General features: G+C 44.2%; 1 protein-coding gene across 2 annotated transcripts in view; it reads left to right on the top strand.

The window, feature by feature from the left end:
• Positions 1-3,979: 3,979 nt before the first annotated feature.
• LOC100649805 (protein jagged-1) overlaps positions 3,980-18,718 on the top strand; it is a 57,050-nt gene continuing 42,311 nt past the window's right edge. For both annotated transcript variants that reach the window (XM_048406090.1, XM_012308400.3), the window contains exon 1: positions 3,980-5,792. In XM_048406090.1, the coding sequence (XP_048262047.1) occupies positions 5,745-5,792 (48 nt within the window). In that variant the 5' untranslated portion in view covers positions 3,980-5,744. The remainder of the gene's footprint in view (positions 5,793-18,718) is intronic.

Raw genomic sequence — 18,718 nt, 5'->3', positions numbered from 1 at the left:
AAGTTCTCGGTTCATTCATTTTTTGCAAACCTAGAGTCAATTTCCCGATGTAAATTTGTTTACACCGAGAAGAGTTACGTTCTAGACGTGGCGCGTATTTCCGTCACATAACCGGTAGGAGTTCCTTTGGGAACGTCAACAGAGAATAGTAATTTCGCGACAGCGTGTATCAAACGCAGAAGCCAGAGGCAAGAAGCTCTCGGTCGGCGAAGCGATGACGACGACGGGAAGACGCAGTGGATTTTCAAGCGGCGCGGCGGCGGCCCAGCTGGAATCTGGTATCTATAGCCAGCCGACGAATACCTGAAGAAAGATCATTAAAATCCCTCAGCGTATACGCTCGCGCGGTTTGTATCCCGTCGCGTATCCATTACGCCTTAATTTCGCGAAAGCCTTTCGGTAAACCGACTCACGAATAATGCCCGCGGGAATAATCGAAATGGAAATGAGCAAGGAAACGCATCTACGGAAACGCATCTCGATAAGTAAAACCAGAAGAGAAATCGGGAAAAGAACCATCGTCACGAGGTAATAAATTTTCGTCTCGAAGAAATTAAAACAACCGAAGAAACCGTGTATCTCCTTAAAGAAAATCTTTGATATGGAAGGAACGACGAAATTATTCTCATTATGGAACGATTTCTTTTTGATTTCGACAGTGTATATTCGAGCGGGCAGGAAACACCCCAAGTGAACGAATCCGAGACGATCTCACGACACGAGGGGAGACAACGAAGACAAGGCGGATGAGCACGGCAGCAACGGGCAAGATATCACAGGCAGCACAGGTGGAATCTGGTATCTGACGAAAAGGCAGGCCTGGGACAGCGAGGCACGGAGAAGGATGAGGAAGAGCGAAGAAGAAGCGAGGCAAGAAATGCGGAGAAGGGGACAAGAAGATACAACGGGAATGTGTAAAAGAGAGAGAGGAAGGAAAGAAACTGACGATGAGAGCGGAGAGCAGTGGTGGCTGCACCTAAACACCCTTGCGTGTACCGCACACGCGTTTTCTCCAGGCAGGCAGAAGCGCGTGTGCGTTTCGCCTGGGTTTTAACCCCATCCTCACAGACCCCCCAGTCCCGTGTAACCCCCTTGAAAAGCCCCGTGTGCGCTTGCTCTTGCCTCTGTTGCGGCTGTAATAATGTGCTCACATATTGGAGTACCCAAGAAGAGCCGAGAGAAGAGGGAACAGCTCGAAGAGAACAGCGGGTAGGACGGAGAAGAAGATGCTCCCGAGAAGAAGAGGGGTCGGAGGAAGACTGACGGGCCCCGAGCTGGACCAACGCGCGCATCGTGTGTATATACCACACGTACGTGTACCAATGACTCCGCGAGGTAAGGCGTGTGAGTGCGTTAAGCGTGGCCACATGCCCACCAGCCGGTAATAAGAGAAAATAAGTAAAACCCTAAGGTACGAACCGGAGGGGGCATAGGGCGGCTGAAGGTGGAAAGGGGGCGAGAGGGAGGGCCATGCCACGAAGAGAAGAAGGAACGATAGGAAGAGGGAAGAGGGAGTACAGCGCGGCATGGATGGAAGAAGGAGGAGGAGGAGGAGGTGAACCTGTTCCCGAGGGAGTTCCTTGACCCTCGGGGGGCACACTCTGTGTGTTGCGAGCGCTTCGAGAGACGCGAGAAGCCAGCGGTGTAGCCACCATGATGCCCGCCGGCTAACTTCTCTTCAGGGCCCTCGAGAGGTAAAGCCAGTCGAAGACGAAGACCGAACGCGCCAACGAACGAAGAGATGGAGTAGGATATAAGTACCTACTGCTCTCTGGCTGCGGTAGGCAGACGGGAAAAAGATGAAGGATGAGAGGCTACGGGGGAAAGAGACGCGAACAACCATTTATACAAGGGGACCAAGGGGATTATACGCGAGAGGAAGAAAGATAGAGAAGTCGGTGAGACGCGGTCCAGTCAGCATCACCGGCGCAGCAGTATCCCACTACTACTGGCTATCCGTCCGTCCATCCGTCCGTTCGTGGTCCACGGTGCACCATACTGGCACGCTACCATCCGAGCATCGTAGCTCGACTTCGTCGGGTATCGCGGGGCTGCCTTCGCGGAGACGGTTGGACAGAGAGGGAAACCAGAGGCAACTCCGATGTTGCGCCGTATCGTCTCTCTCGGCTGTACAGGTTCTTTCAAGCCAGAGCTGACCTCTCCAGTGTAACGAGTGGAAGAGATCAGGGCTGCCGGGAGGATCGCGAAAATTTAATTTCGATCGCCGCGGGGATCGTTAAATGAACGCTCGTTTTTCTTCCGCGAACAGCAGGAGAGAGAGAGAAAGATAGAGAAAGAGAGAGAGACGCAGGGGGTGGAAATAAATGTTCGAGATCGAGCGCGGCTGATCGCAATTAGGCTAACGCGATCGAGCGGTTCTCTACCAGGGGGAAATTAATTTTATCATCCATATTACTGCTTGTAAACGTGGAACACATTACGGTAAATCGATTTAGAAGGTATTTAAAACGTCGGTGAAAATCGGCCGACGTTAGGCGCTACAAGTTTCTTTGCGATGTTCCGTTTCGCGGAATAACGCGCAACAAGCGCTACGAGACGCGACTAGAAAGGAGTTCAAGCTCGCCAGAGGCCCGGTTACCGTTGATAATTTATTGCCATTTAACCGGCCGTCCCTTCGGCCCGCGCGATAACTCGACACAGGGAATTACGCGGAACATCGTATACGGGGGCAGAAATTCAATGACGAACCGCGCCGATGGCATTTCTCGCCGAGGAGCCACGGTACCATGCCTCCCGATCCGCAATATAATGACGGTGGACACGCGACAGCCACTTATCCATTATTCATCGTCCAAAATCATTCTTCCGGAATATACATAATTTCGTCGGTCGAGGCCTCTTGTCTCCCTTTTTCCTCCCCTCCCATCCCTTCTCTCCCTTCATCCTCATATCATTACGCTTCTCGTCGTGTAACCGTACATTAAACAGCATTAATTCCTAAAGGCAGAAAAACGGAACGGAAACTAAACAACTGCTCGACAACTCGATCTCGATATCGTCAGAGACTTCCGTGCTGAAATTCTCCATCGTACGGGAATCCGACTCCCGATCGACGAAATCCGCGCCGTCGAACCCGATGGAAAGTACGTAAACGTTTCTCGTGTTGTCGTGTCGTGGAACAAGCGGGGAACTCGATCTCCTCTCGCGTTCAACGCGAGGTGAGAATACACAAACGGCGTTTACGAACGGTCGCGATGAAACCGATCCTAAGATATACGCGAGCGGTTCGTCGCGGTTATCCAGCGTGTGCACCAGGATCCAGCATCCACCGTCCAGGGCAGCAAGTGTACGATCATGTAATGCCTTCTAGAAAGGTATCGCGAGAGAAGAGATCCCTCTTTAACCTGACAGAGATAGAAATCCAAAGTCTCTGGCCGTCTACACACTTACATACATACATACGCTATGTAATACCAACACACGAGTCAGCGTGGTCTCGGCCAATTCTCCTTACACAATCGTATACTTACGTACGAACGTGTTGCACCAAGCATCCATGGGGGGGGGGGAGACTAGATCAGCGTACGTGCGTGCACCGCGAGCGTATCCACGACGGTTCGTATATACAACGCGCGGGACGAGCTTGCCGCGCTGGACATACGAGAGAGGCCAAGCGCGCAAAGCGTGTACAAAGAGAGGTAACAACGCGAAAAAGAGGAGAGAGAGAGAGAGAGAGATGCATAGGTCTTGGATCCATAGGGTCGGGGTGAAGAGCGGCCCCTCCGGTGATGGTGGTGGGAGTCATCGATGCTCCCGATGGTGGAGGTGGAGGAGAATGGTGGCGGGAAGGGGAGGCTTCACGGGGGTAGGGGTTTCTCTCTCTCACGGCAGAAAGAGAAAGAGCGAAGGAGACAGGTGGCTTGAGTGCAACGGAGACGAAGGGTAGGGAGAGAGAGCGAACGAGAGTGTGGTCGGAGCGAGGGGGAGGGGGGAGGCCCGCAGGCCGGCCTGCGGCTCCGACTCAGTATCCCCGGAGCGACCGTCTCGTGTACCCCGCGGAGGTGCTGCGTTTCCGTGCTCCAGCGTGCACGACACAGCCGTAACACGCATACAGGCACACGTACACGCGACTCCAAGCCTTATACATATTTACACGGATACGTTTTACGTGGCCGTGCACGCACGCCTGGCCCACCTACACATCTGCAGAACCGTGGAAAGGTGCGCGTACGTGCACGAGGTAGGCGCGCGTGTGCCACCGTCCACACACCTGTTCCTTCGGTCGAGAGACACGCCGATATCTCGCGACGAGAGACGACCGCGACAGTTCGACGACGCGCGTGTTTATCAAGACCATCGCGTGATTACATCGCATCGACAGCTAAGGGCGAAATCACCCCCTTTTGGAGGAACAAGTTCTCGAACGTGGATGCTAAACACAACATAACTGGAACGCGTGTTTTTGGTGGAGTCCAGTGAATTCGGTGGATGTTTCGTTGATGGATTACATGAAAAATAATTAGTCGCGGAGGTTAACGTCGGACTTCAAATTCCCGATACACGCGAGTGTATCGTCCTCCGTACGATTTACAATCGCATTGAATCTGATATTCGATTTATCCTTCGAGCTCGACTTTACGTGTAAGTTAGATAATAAAAAGACGTCCAACTACCTGGCTTGTATAGTGGATTTTCAGTCGAAGTGCGAGGCGATTCCGAAATTAGGACAGCGTCCAACGAGTTCAGACGAAGTCTGAATCTCACGTAAATTTCACCCGGTATCGGTGAGCACGTGCTCCGTGAACGCTTTAGACAGCGTCGGAGAACAGGTGGGAACGGGAGCGAGCGCATCGTCTCGATCACGTGTTATTCACGCACGTCTTTTGGAAAACAATTCGAGTACTCGTGGAAGTGGGTCGTGGTAAATTCGTGAAAGATCCAGGAACAGACGCCTGGTGTTGTCGAGTGTACGTCACGTGCACACAACGACGCGACTCGACACGATTAATTACCGACGATCGAGGTGAAACGGCCGAGCAAGAAGAAGGCTACGAGAAGAGAAAGGAGGGAATACGAAGAGGATCGTAACGATCTACCGATATCGCACGATCAAAGGCAACCGTACGAGGGAAAGGTACCTGTCGCGACGCGAGAGTGCACGTAAACATCTCCGAGCTCGTCCCGTATCCTGGATCCACAGGTCCTCGTTGGAAAGCGTAGTCGTTCTCTTTGCTACGAGCGATCCTTGTACCTCTTCCGTCTAACGATATCCGAGAAGATCCATGAGAAAAGCAATCGAAACTTTATATTACCTCGAACCTTGTGCGTTTTCGGATTTTCATAGAGAAATTTCAGTTTCCAAACGATAATTCCTAAAACAGTGTTGAATGAGTGTTTGAAAAGTGTCTCGAGGGAATATCGTATTTTTTGTACAACGACCGATGTATCTACGAAGTGGAGAACCGTGAGATTCGAGATATATCGATAACAGTGGCTCTGGTATTCGGTGTGTGCTCGCGGACCGGAAATAATATTAATAAGTATCGGAGAAGTGAAGTGTGATCGACGAACGGCAGGGTCTATAAACCGGTCGATCGTATGTACGGTGTGAACAGTGTTTTCTGAACCGATCGATCCGTGGAATAACGTCGGATATATTCAGCAGCACTGACGAGGAACGACAGATCTATTCGATTTCAAATCGTTAGGAGTGGCTGAAGAAGAACGCAGGTGACCCACGGGGAATGGTGATGCGGTAGTCGAGGGATTCCTCGAGGAAAGACATGAGGGCGGCCGCCGCCTACGTCCTGTTCCTTGCCCACCTCATACAGGTAACGTGTACGCTTTATCTGCCCTATTCGCGACAACGGACCACGGATTCTCTTCCGTATTCGACTCATACGGACATGTATCCTGTCAGGCGTTTAATGGAGCCGACGAGTACCGTCTTGTTCTTCTCGTAAACCTGCCTCCATCGCTTTCGCTCGGGAATCTCGTGAATTTTTCGCTACTTTGTAGAGATTAATTTACTTTGTAGCGATTTTAATTTGAACAAATTCGTTTCTTCTGGTATTTCTTTCCTTTTTTATAAAAAGAAATTGATTCTCCTTATGGTATATGAAAAAAATAGAATATTAATCTCATTAAGAGATAAACATAATTTATCCTATTTGCGAACAATACTCAAACGTTCTCGTATAAATCGATCATTTATCACGTATCTGATAGACAGAGAAATGACGGCAAAATATTTGGAGCTGATATGAGTCGATTATTTATCGTGTATCTAATAGATAAAATAGATATTATAGACAGATGTTTGTGGTTGTTAAACGAGTGGGTTAAGTGCGATTATTTATGGAAAACCTGTAGCTATTTAGAATACAGGAACAGCATCTAGAGTTACTATTAAACCGGAGGAACAGCACGTCGTACGTGTTGGACAAGGCGTGCGCTTATACTTGAGACACCCGATGCAATCTCCCCATCAAATTGCTTCGCATTTGGAAAAAAGTCGAACTGGATACCCGATAATCAAACCACGGGAGACGGGGCAATTACTCGCCGATGCTGAACGATAAGGTCGCGGGACTAGATAAGCCGTAATTACCGGCAACCATAGCCATGAATCGAGCTTGATGTATCGGTGTAAGATACAAAAAAAGGGAGAGAAAAATAAAAAGAAAAGAAATGATTACATATTAATTACATGCATCAGGGTGAACGAAGCGCAAACTGTCGCAAAGTGGAACGATTAGATAAGTAGCGGCCGGCTCGGCGATGAATCATTGGGACGAGGTTTATTAACTTATCTTAGACGCTAATTCGATGAACGCGTAAAGACAGTCGGACGACTGGACGTACCATATGTATTCTATTCGTTGTTTCTTCTCTCCTTCCCATACTCCTTTTTCCTTATTTTCAATCTTCGTTATGATAACCACAGGTATTCTTTTCTGTTCCATTTCCTTCAACAGTTTCGTTGTTCTAATGCTTTTTCATATTTTCTTCGTCTTTTTATCGAATCTGTTAGTCGCTATAATCTTTTATAAGTGAAACTTACAGAAAAAAATTTGTATACATTTCGTAACGCGACAATTAACGAGCCAGTTTCCGCGTTATATTGTTTACTATCAAATTACGTTTCACAGCTAGTGATTATACCTCGTCCTTGTGTGACCTCAATCTATCTCATTTCTATCGCATACTCTTCCAAATTTTTAACGATTGATAATTGTAATTCAGTAGAAACAATCGCGTATCATTAGCATTCTACATACAGTATACTCTTCTAAATTTATAATAATTCCTGATAATAATAAGCCACGAAAAACATCCACATACATTACCATTTAATATACATACTCTCGCTTTCCCAGGACTACATAGTTACCAAACTGTTCCATTGTTGACGTGATCGGCTCTTCCGCTCGCGTTTTTCCACCATAAATTACGCTTAACCAGGAGAATCTATATAAAAGCGCTAAACTTCTAACCAGATAATTCTGGATTCTTCGTAGCTATGATCGTTCTCGTAACGATCCAGATGGTTTTATTTAAAAAATCAAACTACAATGCGTTTAAAAATCTACTTTTGAATGTGTCTACTATTCAGAACTCAAATCAGTCTTCAAATATAATATCTATAATAAATAGAACAATTCGTTTTAAATATTACCTTTTGGAAGACAAAATAACGTCACTACACGACCGAAACTACGAAACATGGCCATTAAATAATATTCTTTGAGACGACGAAGATTCCCGACTTCTATGTAAACATTATCCTACTTTAGCCATTTTCACAGCCAAATAACATAGTAATTAAGAATCCCAAAGAACATAGAAATTTAAATAATAGAAAACGATCAAAATCATGGCTTTTTCTCAGTCACACGGTTATTCTTGAAGACTGTGCGTCAAAACGTGATTCTCGTCCCGCTCAAAGTTTTTCCCGGCCTTTCCACTGTCTCTTCTCTCTGCTGGTTTCTTCCCGGTTGTGTGTCATTGCACGAGAATAGGAGAACACGCGCCGCATCCTTCTGCTCGTTCTCATCAAGCGTATACATAGTTACAGTGTAACCGCGGCCTTTTTTACCACCGATGTTGCCTCGTCACCCACACTTATCATCTGGCTTCGCCTCGGTATCTTTGTCGTTTCTTTGCTCGACGCGTTGGCATTATTGCAGAGCCGGCTCCGTGTATCGTGCTATTGTCCGCGCCGCGATGTCCCGTCGAAAAATGTATAACACGTTGCATCAGTGTAATGGGACCGTCTTATTTGTATCTTCCTGCGCGGTTATTACACGCTCTCGTGCACGCGTTGTGTGTTCAGGAAGTGTGGCCGGGACACGGCGTGCCTCCACCGCCGAGAACGCGCGGCTTCTCCAGCTGAGAAGGGATGATGTCGTTCACAGATTGAAATGTTGGCAGAGTTATTCGAATTATCGAAGCTGTTGGTGATAGAATTTTTTATCGAATTCTGAACCATTGGTATCAGTTCAGGATGTATTATGTTATTTATAGCGAAAGGCATATTAGATTGAAAACACATAGAAGACGGTTCAATAAATGTTTTAGTAGATGATAATCAACTTCTATTTTAAATACATTTCTATTATCGGCAAAAATTCTGTTAGATATTTTCATCGTCCCTTGTGATGTAAAGACAGTAGCTGAAGAACCAAAAGTTTCATATTAACTGTTAAAGACAAACCTGACCAATTGTTCTCCATGATTTCACGAAACATATTATTCCATTATATCGTAGAGCTGTTTGCGCGATATATAGAATAATCTTTCAATTACTATTCACGTCACAAGATCCGAGAAAACTCTTTATACTGCAGGCTCCATAAATAACAAGTTAAAGACAAACCATGAATTATTCTTCAGTATTCCCCGAAAAAAATCATATATATTCGAGATGCATCACGAGGTCTAACAAGATTTTCTTGTACTCGATGCAAGCCCTATAAACAAGTTAAGGACGATCCATAAATTCTCTGAAAATGTGGCATATGTATACTCCAAATGCATCGCTTAGCGAAGCTCTTTGTACTCGATTCAAGCTGCATAAACAACAAGCCAATAAATTAAAGACGAGCCGTAACTTATCCCAAAGAGCACTCTAAAAAATGCATCGGTACCACTCGACTGAAAACATGGATAGCCAAACGATTGCCAGATCTCGAAAAGTCTCGTTCACGAAAAGCATCCGCAACAGAAGCTGCCAAAGAGGCTCGCAAAGCGCAATCTCGTTGACGGCTAAACACAGCCTCCGTACAACTCGAGATGTTCGAGGCGAAGCAACCCCGAACTTTGGGGTAATTGGAGCTCGGGAGCGAAAAGTTGGACACAATGGCCACGAGTTATGGAGGGGGAGGCCCTTACCAAATGACTTTCGAAGAAGTGGTGCGCGGGAAGCTGGAGCCAGGCCGCGTCGTTCCCTCGATGATTTCGACCTAGCGCAATTAAGCGCCGTTGCTGCTCTCTTTCAATTACAGTCCGAGCTGGAATTACCGTTATAACGCACGGTGGCTGCCATCCGAAAAAACTTCGCCGAAAGTATTCCAAGAAACAGATACCTTAGTCCCCACGAAGAACGCCCTGTCACTTTTCGACCACGGATCATTTCTAACGTTTAATATCACGGTAGACTTGATGGAACGGAAGGTGTAAACATATAGAGGGAACACTATATGTGTTCATTATCTTTATGATATTTCTTATGAAATGGGGATTTTGCCACACGTATGTAATTATTTGCCAATTATTTGTTTGGGGGACGGAAAATTTGCTGGCGGAAGGTTGAATTTAGAGGGTGGAGGGTAATCGTAGAATATGGGTTACAATTTCAATTCTTTTACAATGGAATTTGCTTCAACGTGTATTTGTTATTACAAGGTATATGTGTACGTATAAAGTTATAAAGCTTCTCAAGAAATATTCTCTAAGAACAATTAGAAGCTTTAAAAATTCTCCATGTCCCGAGAATTCAAATTGAAACTTGTAAAGAAAATGAATTCACTTACAATGGTGATTGTTAGGCATCTTCTAGGAAAAATAATCCGCTCGTGAAGATTTCTTCTGTTTATTCTTACTGATTAATGACAAGCTCAAAAAATCCTCGAGTATCCAAGGGTATCTGCAATCTCACACATAGCCAGGACTGGAAAAATACATTTAGGAATCCATGCACCATAAGTCGGAGAGAATCGTTCGTCTGCGGAGGACTGTGCACAGGCGTGACCGATCTCAAGCCAGCTCTCTCTCCTGTGTGCTTTTTCTTCCAGAGAGCCGACTCTCGATCCATCCTTCGAGCACGTCCAAGCCGGATAATTAAGACGCGCCGACGGTGGAGACGATGAATTATAATCGAGTCGGTCCGAGAAAAATCTCCGCCGTGTACGAGTGAGTCGGATTTCGCGTGCGCGATTCCACGTCCAGACACAGATCGATCTTTCGTACCAACCTCCATAACGGGGGTTTACGATAATTGCTACAAGCATCCCGTGCAATTTCGAGCTTAATGGGCTGGCCGACGTTCGTCGACGAGCGTCGAATTCCATCGAGTCGTTCCGTCAAATTCCATCGTGAGGAAAATCACGACGGTCACGATCGCTTTTCACCTTGCTTTGTGTGATATATCGATATTTTGGCAAGAGCTACCGAGAGACACAAGACCTTTTTCACTCGATTCCACCTCAAGAATCTTTTATCCTGTTCCATTTTATTTTGTATTCTTTATTTACATTTATTCTTGTCGAGATTTGTTAAGGATGTTTTTCCTTAGAATCGATGGTAAATTTAAGAGACGATCTCGATCTTGAACTTTGGAGATACGTGGAGGTATGTAGAGGAATATATATGGGTTGCAAGTCGTGTTTTCTAAGCGTATTTGATTCGGTTCGTCCTCTTCGATCTTCTATTTTCCTTCTTAGTTATGTATCTTCTTTTATTCTACGTTTGTCGACTTCGAGAGTGAAATTTTTTACCAGAGTGGATGGTGAATTTGAAAGTTAGATCATGGATTTTAGAGACACGTAGGAGTAAAATGGTTTTCAAATCCATTTGTGAGTCAGAAAGTAATGTATGCGTAGAGCAAAGTAGAATTGGAAGAACGCATTAATGGAACGGTTTTTAGTGAACATTATAAGGAACAACATCGTCTGATGTGTTTGACAATCATATTGAATACATAACGCGAGCGAACGGTACACGTGGAGAAATTTTTTTCCGCAAACATTGACATTCATAGTCGTTACGAAGGAAGCCGAGGATCCTAAAGAAACACGGACTGTAATTAATCAACGCCAGCGGATGAAACTCATTCGAGTGAACTCAATAACCCTGTCAGGGAAAATTAGCTGGAGCAAGCGCGTGCAAATCGCGCCTCGAACGGGTTTTTACGCAAAAGTTAACGTCTCAACTACCGTCCGAGAAATCTCGTCTCTCGATCTTTCCCAAACGAAACAAACCGAACGGGGGAAAACCTGCAACACAATTAATCATCGTCCAACTAATGTACTCGGCTCATTCGAAACACCCTGTCAAATAGCCTGGATCTAGCCTCCTGGAAGAACATCCACTTCTCGGCTTCGTACGAAACAAATAGAACCGAGTCGTCAGCCCGCGGCTAGAAATTAATAACAGTAATAACACACCTTTATCGTGTGCTATAATCATCCAAAAAACAGACGGAAAAACGACGAAGAAAAGAAATATTCCAAGATAATACTTCGTAAATCACGTGGACGTAATATGAACAAGCTATTGTAAGAAAAAAAAAAGAAAAAGATAATACTGCGTAAATCACAAGCGAGCTATTGTAAAAAAGAAAAAAAGGCAAGTGCACATTAAAGTTGTTAGACCCAGAAGTTGCAAAAGCAACGAGCGGATGATCGGAGCCGTCCCACGCGAAAGGGTTGAGAAAAAGACGCGCGTATGCCCCGCGGCGTTCGACGACGACCCGTTTAGCGCATTAGCGCGTCGCTTCCGCTTTTACCCTGGGAACCGATCTCTCTCTCCCGACGTATACACGTTCCCTCTGGCCGTACGGGCGCCCGGCTGCGTTCTTGTTCCTCTTCTTGCGCCGCTATCGCCGCGGCCAATTATCAACGAGCGAGAGCGCCGTCTCGTTGCTCGCAGGAAGTTGCAGCGGGATGCAGCCAGCCAGATAACGCATGTACCCTATGGTCGTGAATTGGAAAAGTAAGAAGGGTGAATAGCGTGACGGGAAAGATAAACGCGGCGAGAACGTGGAACAGGTGGAAACGCAAGGACGAATAGGTAACACGGATGCCGAGTCGCGGAAGTACCGTTGAGAAAAGCGTCGAATCGATCCCTATTCCGGATAAGGAAAATGCAAATACACACGTTGCTCGAGGAACATATATAAAAAAAAAAAAAATCGGCTCTAAGCGGGGGATAAATTTATTCTCGTCGACTATCGAACGACAGGCGTGTTCTGTGACTGAAAGACGAGCGAGTTAAGCGATCGCAAGGAAGCGAGAGGCGGAGAATCTGACCCACGCGAACGCTAGAAGAGTAGATGGAAAAAGAAGCGATATATACGAGTCGACGAGTCGTGTAGTGTCGAGTAAAGTCGAGTGTGAAGAGAAAGAGAGTGACGAGAAGAGGTAATACCGGGAAGAAGGTGAAAACAGGGAGAAACAGAGACAGGTAAACCGCTGCCGAGGCAATGCTGGGCGGGTTAAAGCGAAGCGTTTAACTGGCGGTCACGCGAACCTCCTATAAAAATCTGCCCTGAGGCTGGACTCGCTGGATGCTCGGCCAGATAGACAGATAATACCGTCTCGTGGCGGTGTTACACGCCGTGATCCTGTGTGCTCTCTTCTTAGCCCCGTGCGTTTCTACCCTGTTGTGCACCGTGGCGTACAGGTGCGTGCCTGCGAGTCCTTCTTCCCTGGCTGTTCTTCAGTCGTCCACCACGCGGTGGCCGAACGAATAAAGAGAACAGACTGACGGGAAGGTAGCCAGGGGTTTACGAGTTCGGGGAACAGAATGGATAGGAAGGGGGCAGCTTTCGAGCAATTTGTGATAAACAGAGACAATTTTTGGTGGGATGCAGTTCGTTTGTCGACATGTGAAAAGAAAGAATTTTTTGGTTCTTTTCTCAGGTTTTAATCTCTACTTCTTTTTTCTTCTTTGCTATTGTAGGTTTGTGGCTGTTGCAGTAATTTGGAATAAAGAGAGACAATTCGTAGGGAACGCGAATTTTATTTGTCGACACGTGAGAGAGCTTTCTAGATCCCTCTTTTATCTTTTAGTCTCCTTCTTTTTTTGTTTTCGATGTAGTAGAAAGTTTGTAGATATTCTATATATTCCTTCCAATTTATGACAAATCTTACAGACAATTTTTAGAGAGATGGAAATTTGTTTGTCGGCACGTAAAAGGAAGGAAACACCTATTTTTATTCTTTGACTTTCTTTCTTTCCTTTTAAAATGGTAACAGATTCATATTTATTCTGTTATAGTAGAGAAACTAATTACAGTCGAACGTTAAGTTCTTCGCCTGAACGTTTTATCGCATTGAAGATTGAAAGAGAAGGGTACGGTATGTTAGGCAAATTAAAGACAAATGCTACTGTCGCAGTTACAATGTTTAGCTAGCTGTTACATTCACCGTGGCCTGTTCTTTCCACCTCGGCCGTCGTTTATCAACTTTGAGAGCAGAAGCGCGGTAATTTCACGGGTGTCGACGGGAACGAGTGACAAAACAGCGAATTACCAAGGCAGTTTCCACGGTAGCACTCTGAACAAAGAAGCCTGCTCTTGCTCCGGTGACGTTTCTTGTTGCCCACGATTCTTGTCATTCGTTCACCAGAGACATTTTAGCTTTCGTTCGATGAATAGCATGACTATTTTCTCAAATACTTCCTACAAACATTTTATCGAGAACAAAAATCTTGAATAATAACGCCTGAACAAAAGAGACCATTTGGATCCAGAATATCTCCAAACGTCAGAAGCGTTCCAGTTTCTCTTTGTTTTCAACAACGTCGTTCATATCCTGTCGATTATACGTCATACTAAAAATTTCGACAGAGTGTCAAACATGCACAAGTCTGGCTATCGAATATCAATAAATTGCAGGATTCAGTGGAAAAAATGGTGCAAGTGTAATTTTTCTAAAAGTGAAATAAATACGAGAAACACGACATTCGTATTTATCTAGAGGATTTTGTTATGAAATAGGTATGAAATATAGATTGCAAATATTTAAATTCATATTTTTATGAATGTAATTACAGAAGAAGTACTTAAATAAAAGTTTGCTTCGCTTATTAAATGTTATAACAAATACGTTATTTTAGATATTTCATACATTTCTTTGCATTCTTCAATTTCCCACAAGCGCATAGAAATTCACTTTAAATATCAATCTTTAAATATTTTTAAATAATATGTTTCGATATTTAATAACATACAGGTTCCCCAATTATGATTTCAATTTTGCTCAGGATCTTTGTTTATAAATTGATATTTATATATTTATTACGTTATTATAAATTTAGTCGCCCGTGCCACTTTTTCTTCGAACCTCTCGATATCTCGTAGCATCATCGACGCTCATTTCCATGTTCACCGTGCACGACCATCGTCGATCGTGACTAAGTGTACGCCTTAACGCTTGACACCCATCAACGAGACCGTATATCCATTTAATTTATTGTCACACCGTTCGATTCGCCAACGTCGTACAGCGTACACAGCCAGCCACTGTCACGCGTGCTTACGCAACGTGTAATCGTCGATGATCAACCGAACGATCTATGGTCGCTTGATTAGAGACTTGGCGCGCCGCGTCTTTTTCGACGAACAGCCCTCTTTACGCCCTGGGCGACACGATCGATTGTTTTACGCGTTCCAACGCGTCTTCGCCATTGAGCGTGCCGAAAAAACGAGGCTAAGAAACGACAAGAAATTGCACGCGAAATTTGCACCTGATTACGAAGCATTGATCACTGTCAATGTTGCGACACTTTGATCCTCGTTACTTTGTCGCATGATTAATTTTAATCGATTGGATCCAATTGAACGAAAATTTTGCAAAGATGATAGTTATCGTTTGGAGATATCAATTGACGAGACAGTAATTTAGTAATTTGATTAAACCAATAGAAACCAACTGAAAATCGATCTAAAATCAAATTACTTTTTCGAACTCTGCTATAAATTCATAATCGAATAATATTCGTAATAGTGATATTTTTTACTTTCGTATGTAAAACCTATACGTTTCTTTCTCTTCCAATAAATACAACTTAAATACGAAATTGTCATTAAATGTTGATATTGAAACCGTTTAATCGTTGCATTTTAGGCTCAATACAAACGAATAATAAAACGTGCTGTTGTTGTGACTTTGCAATAATGACGTCGTATGTGACGTTGGCAAGTTTATATTTCTAATCGCGATGTACGCGAAGCACGATCCCGTTATTAGAAATACATACTGTGTATATAAGGCACAACGATGCCATAGCGTTGCGATTTCCTAGTGGTGACTCTGTACTTTTTGACAATAATGCAGTTTCCTAAGAATACAATACAAAGTACGCGATACCGTTATTAGAAATATAGAACCCAATGAAAATTAACGGTGTAATTTTGTACCGGTAAGCTGTACATTCAACAATTCTACATTTTTTAATAATACAGTGCATACAGTTGTATGATTTCGTTAATACAAGAAAATAAAACAATTTACACTGATAAAACTATACGATTCGACACCTTTATATTCGCAATATCGAAACCTCAAACTTACATGTATTACACGATCATTGAACTGCATATAATTATAGAAATTCATACCTCGATAAACATATTATAATTAAGAAAAATGAAATCCATACAAAGAATGATGTTTTGTCTATTAAATATTACGACAAGTACTAAACTCTTCACGTTATACTTCATATTTTTCCACGTTATATACGTTCTATGTGTTCTGCACCTTCAGATTTGCCATAAACTCATCAAAATTCACAATCAAATCATTAAAAATATAAATCTACGAATCATATAACATCATCATTACAAAATCATAACGCGTCGTCGTCTATATATCAAATTTTCAAACGAACCAAAGCGTACAGATCACAACATCGGCATTGAAAAATCACAACAACGTCGCATCATTTATCTCCAGCAGAACCGAAGCTCAACGAAAGACAGCAGCCGGCGAGCAACGAGGGAAACAGGTTGTTATTGAGACCTTTGCGTGGCACGAAGTTTGGGATACCAAGGGTATTAGTTAATAGAGCGAGACTAACGTCTGCATCGACGTCGGATGCCTCTAGTCCTTCGAGTGTCTTGACTCACACCTGTTCTTCTTGTTTCGAGCGTTCGATTCCCGCCAGGTAGACGGATCAGGTTGAAGAAACTGGATGATCCTCTCCCCTCCGTACGCCAGGCTTACTCGCCGATCGTGTTTCATCCACCCTTGACCGGGCCAACAAAAGCTCATCGATAACAGCCTGCCGTTTTTAGTAGCGGCGACAAGTTCCCATGGCTCTTCCCACGGAGAACACGATACACCCACGCAACGATTACTTCTTAAATCGCCTGAGAAAATGCCGATCGACCCGGTAAAAATTTCATCCGTCGGCGTCCTCCGGCTCTGCTGTGCGTCTGGAGACGACCGTTCAGAAAATTGCGTCGGGTTGCCCTGTGTACACAGGAGGAATTCCTGCTGGGTAATTTAGTAAACAGAAAAAATCCCTCTGTAGAGGGTAAGACGTTGGCCGGTGTGTTTTGTGAGAAATTTTTGGAGAATTTTTCAAGGATTTTCTAAAAATAACCTTTGGATTTGATGGATTTTTAACGTTTTATGTAGTGGTACCTTTGAAGAATTTCGGACATTTTGTAAATATTTAGAACTTAGAATATTTGATCTTCCAAGAGTTTACTCATTAAATATCTATTTCGCTAGCATTCTGTTTGATATTCGATGTATTTGGTATTCGTAGAAAATGGCGCGCATTATTTGTCAGCATTTCACTGAAAACACAGAACACGGGGTTGATTGCTCAAACTAATTACAATCTCCGCTAACTTTGAAGATTTTACCGTGTCGGAAACGTAATTAGTCATTCTATAGACACAGTACTCTATCAATCCGATCTCGATTGCGCCAAATCACGTCCCTATCACGAATTACAGTCTGAATTTCTCGCGAGAGGCAGTGGTATTCTATAAAAGCGAGAGGAGGCGTGAAACGATCAACACACTCGATCAACGTCGCCAAAACAACGCCTCCGTCAGCTTCTGCTCCCTATCCACCGTACGAACTTTCACTCGAAAACGAGAAAGGAGGAACGAACTAAAAGAAACGACCGGATTAATTTATTCTATTCTCTCCACCTACTGGCGGGCTGAAAGAGCGGACCGATTAAAATCGTCCTTGCTCGATGATCGGTAGTCGAAGAACGGAACAGCCCGGGAGGACTTCCCACGCGAGCTAACAGTTTTTAATTATTTTGGTAATTTGTGGCTGATCGAGCTGGCTGCGGATGGGATCGAGTGGGTAGCGATATTAAGTATAGACCTCTCCGCGAAAACAGAGAGATATATGGTCGTTGAAACGTACACATGCGCGCGTATATACGCGAATACATGGGCGAAGGATTCGAGCAACGTGTTTCACGGAGCAACGATTCGTCCGTGCTACGGTGTAAAATTAAATGGTGCTCCGGCCGAGTCTATTTCGGCGGGGCAGGTAGCGGCCACCGGTAATTACTACCTACGACTTAGGAGCTCAAAGATAAAATGAAAGGGCCCGGACGATTTTCGAAATCGAATTCGCGTCAGTTGTTGTTGTTGCCGTTCTCGAGCCATAGAGCCCGTAGAGGCACCCATCGTGCACCCATCGCGCAACCAGCGCAGCGTGCACCCTCCGCAGACTTCGAAGTTTTGTTCCTTTTCCGGTTCGACTTGGGTCGCGTGAGCAACTGGCCCTCTTCCCTTCTCTCTTTCTTTTCTCTCGTTTTCTCTGCATCGTATTGGGAAGAACGAGGATCACGATGGTCGTCGAAGATGGGACGATTGATCCACTGTATGCATTGTTACGGAGGAAGTTCGTTAGGTGATCGGCTGGTTGATTAGGTTCGGATGTGCAGAGAAAGTAGATTGATCGGGTTAATCGGATTCAAAGGATATCTCGAGTTTGAACGAGATAAGAATTCTAATTGGTGTGTATGAATTCTTGGTCGAGTTGTACGTGAAACATCTTAGAACGATACAAATTCTTTTTGCTCGTTGGTATAAAAACAGTATTGAAATACATTATAATTCGGAGTAAATAATAATTAAAGGGGTAAATAATACTCAGCTTACTGGAAGTCATCGTGTTAAACATGTTGCATCTGACTTCTTCAAAAAATGTCTTTGTAATGACTTGTTCGAAACAAGCAGAAGATAAACATCAACTTGTAGATATAAATCAGTTGGAAGAAAGAAAATAAAAGAAGAAGTATTTGAGGATATCCATAAAACACATAAAAAGCCAAACTCAGATTGGTTCAAGGGTTTATAAGTACAAAAGTAGAATTATCATTTCGTTAGATAGCATTCGTCGTTTCTTCCAAATCAGTAAATAGTTGAGAAATGTTCAACTTCAAACTGGAAGAATATAAGTAAAGAAGAAGGGAAATATAAGTAAATAAGGAAGAATATAAGAAGTAAAATAACAGGTTCACATTATTGATTTCAAGTTTCTCGAATCAG

This window comes from Bombus terrestris, chromosome 5 (genome assembly GCF_910591885.1).
Source record: "Bombus terrestris chromosome 5, iyBomTerr1.2, whole genome shotgun sequence".
In the NCBI taxonomy this organism is placed as follows: Eukaryota; Metazoa; Arthropoda; class Insecta; order Hymenoptera; family Apidae; genus Bombus; species Bombus terrestris.
This window is presented reverse-complemented; position numbering and strand designations above follow the sequence as displayed.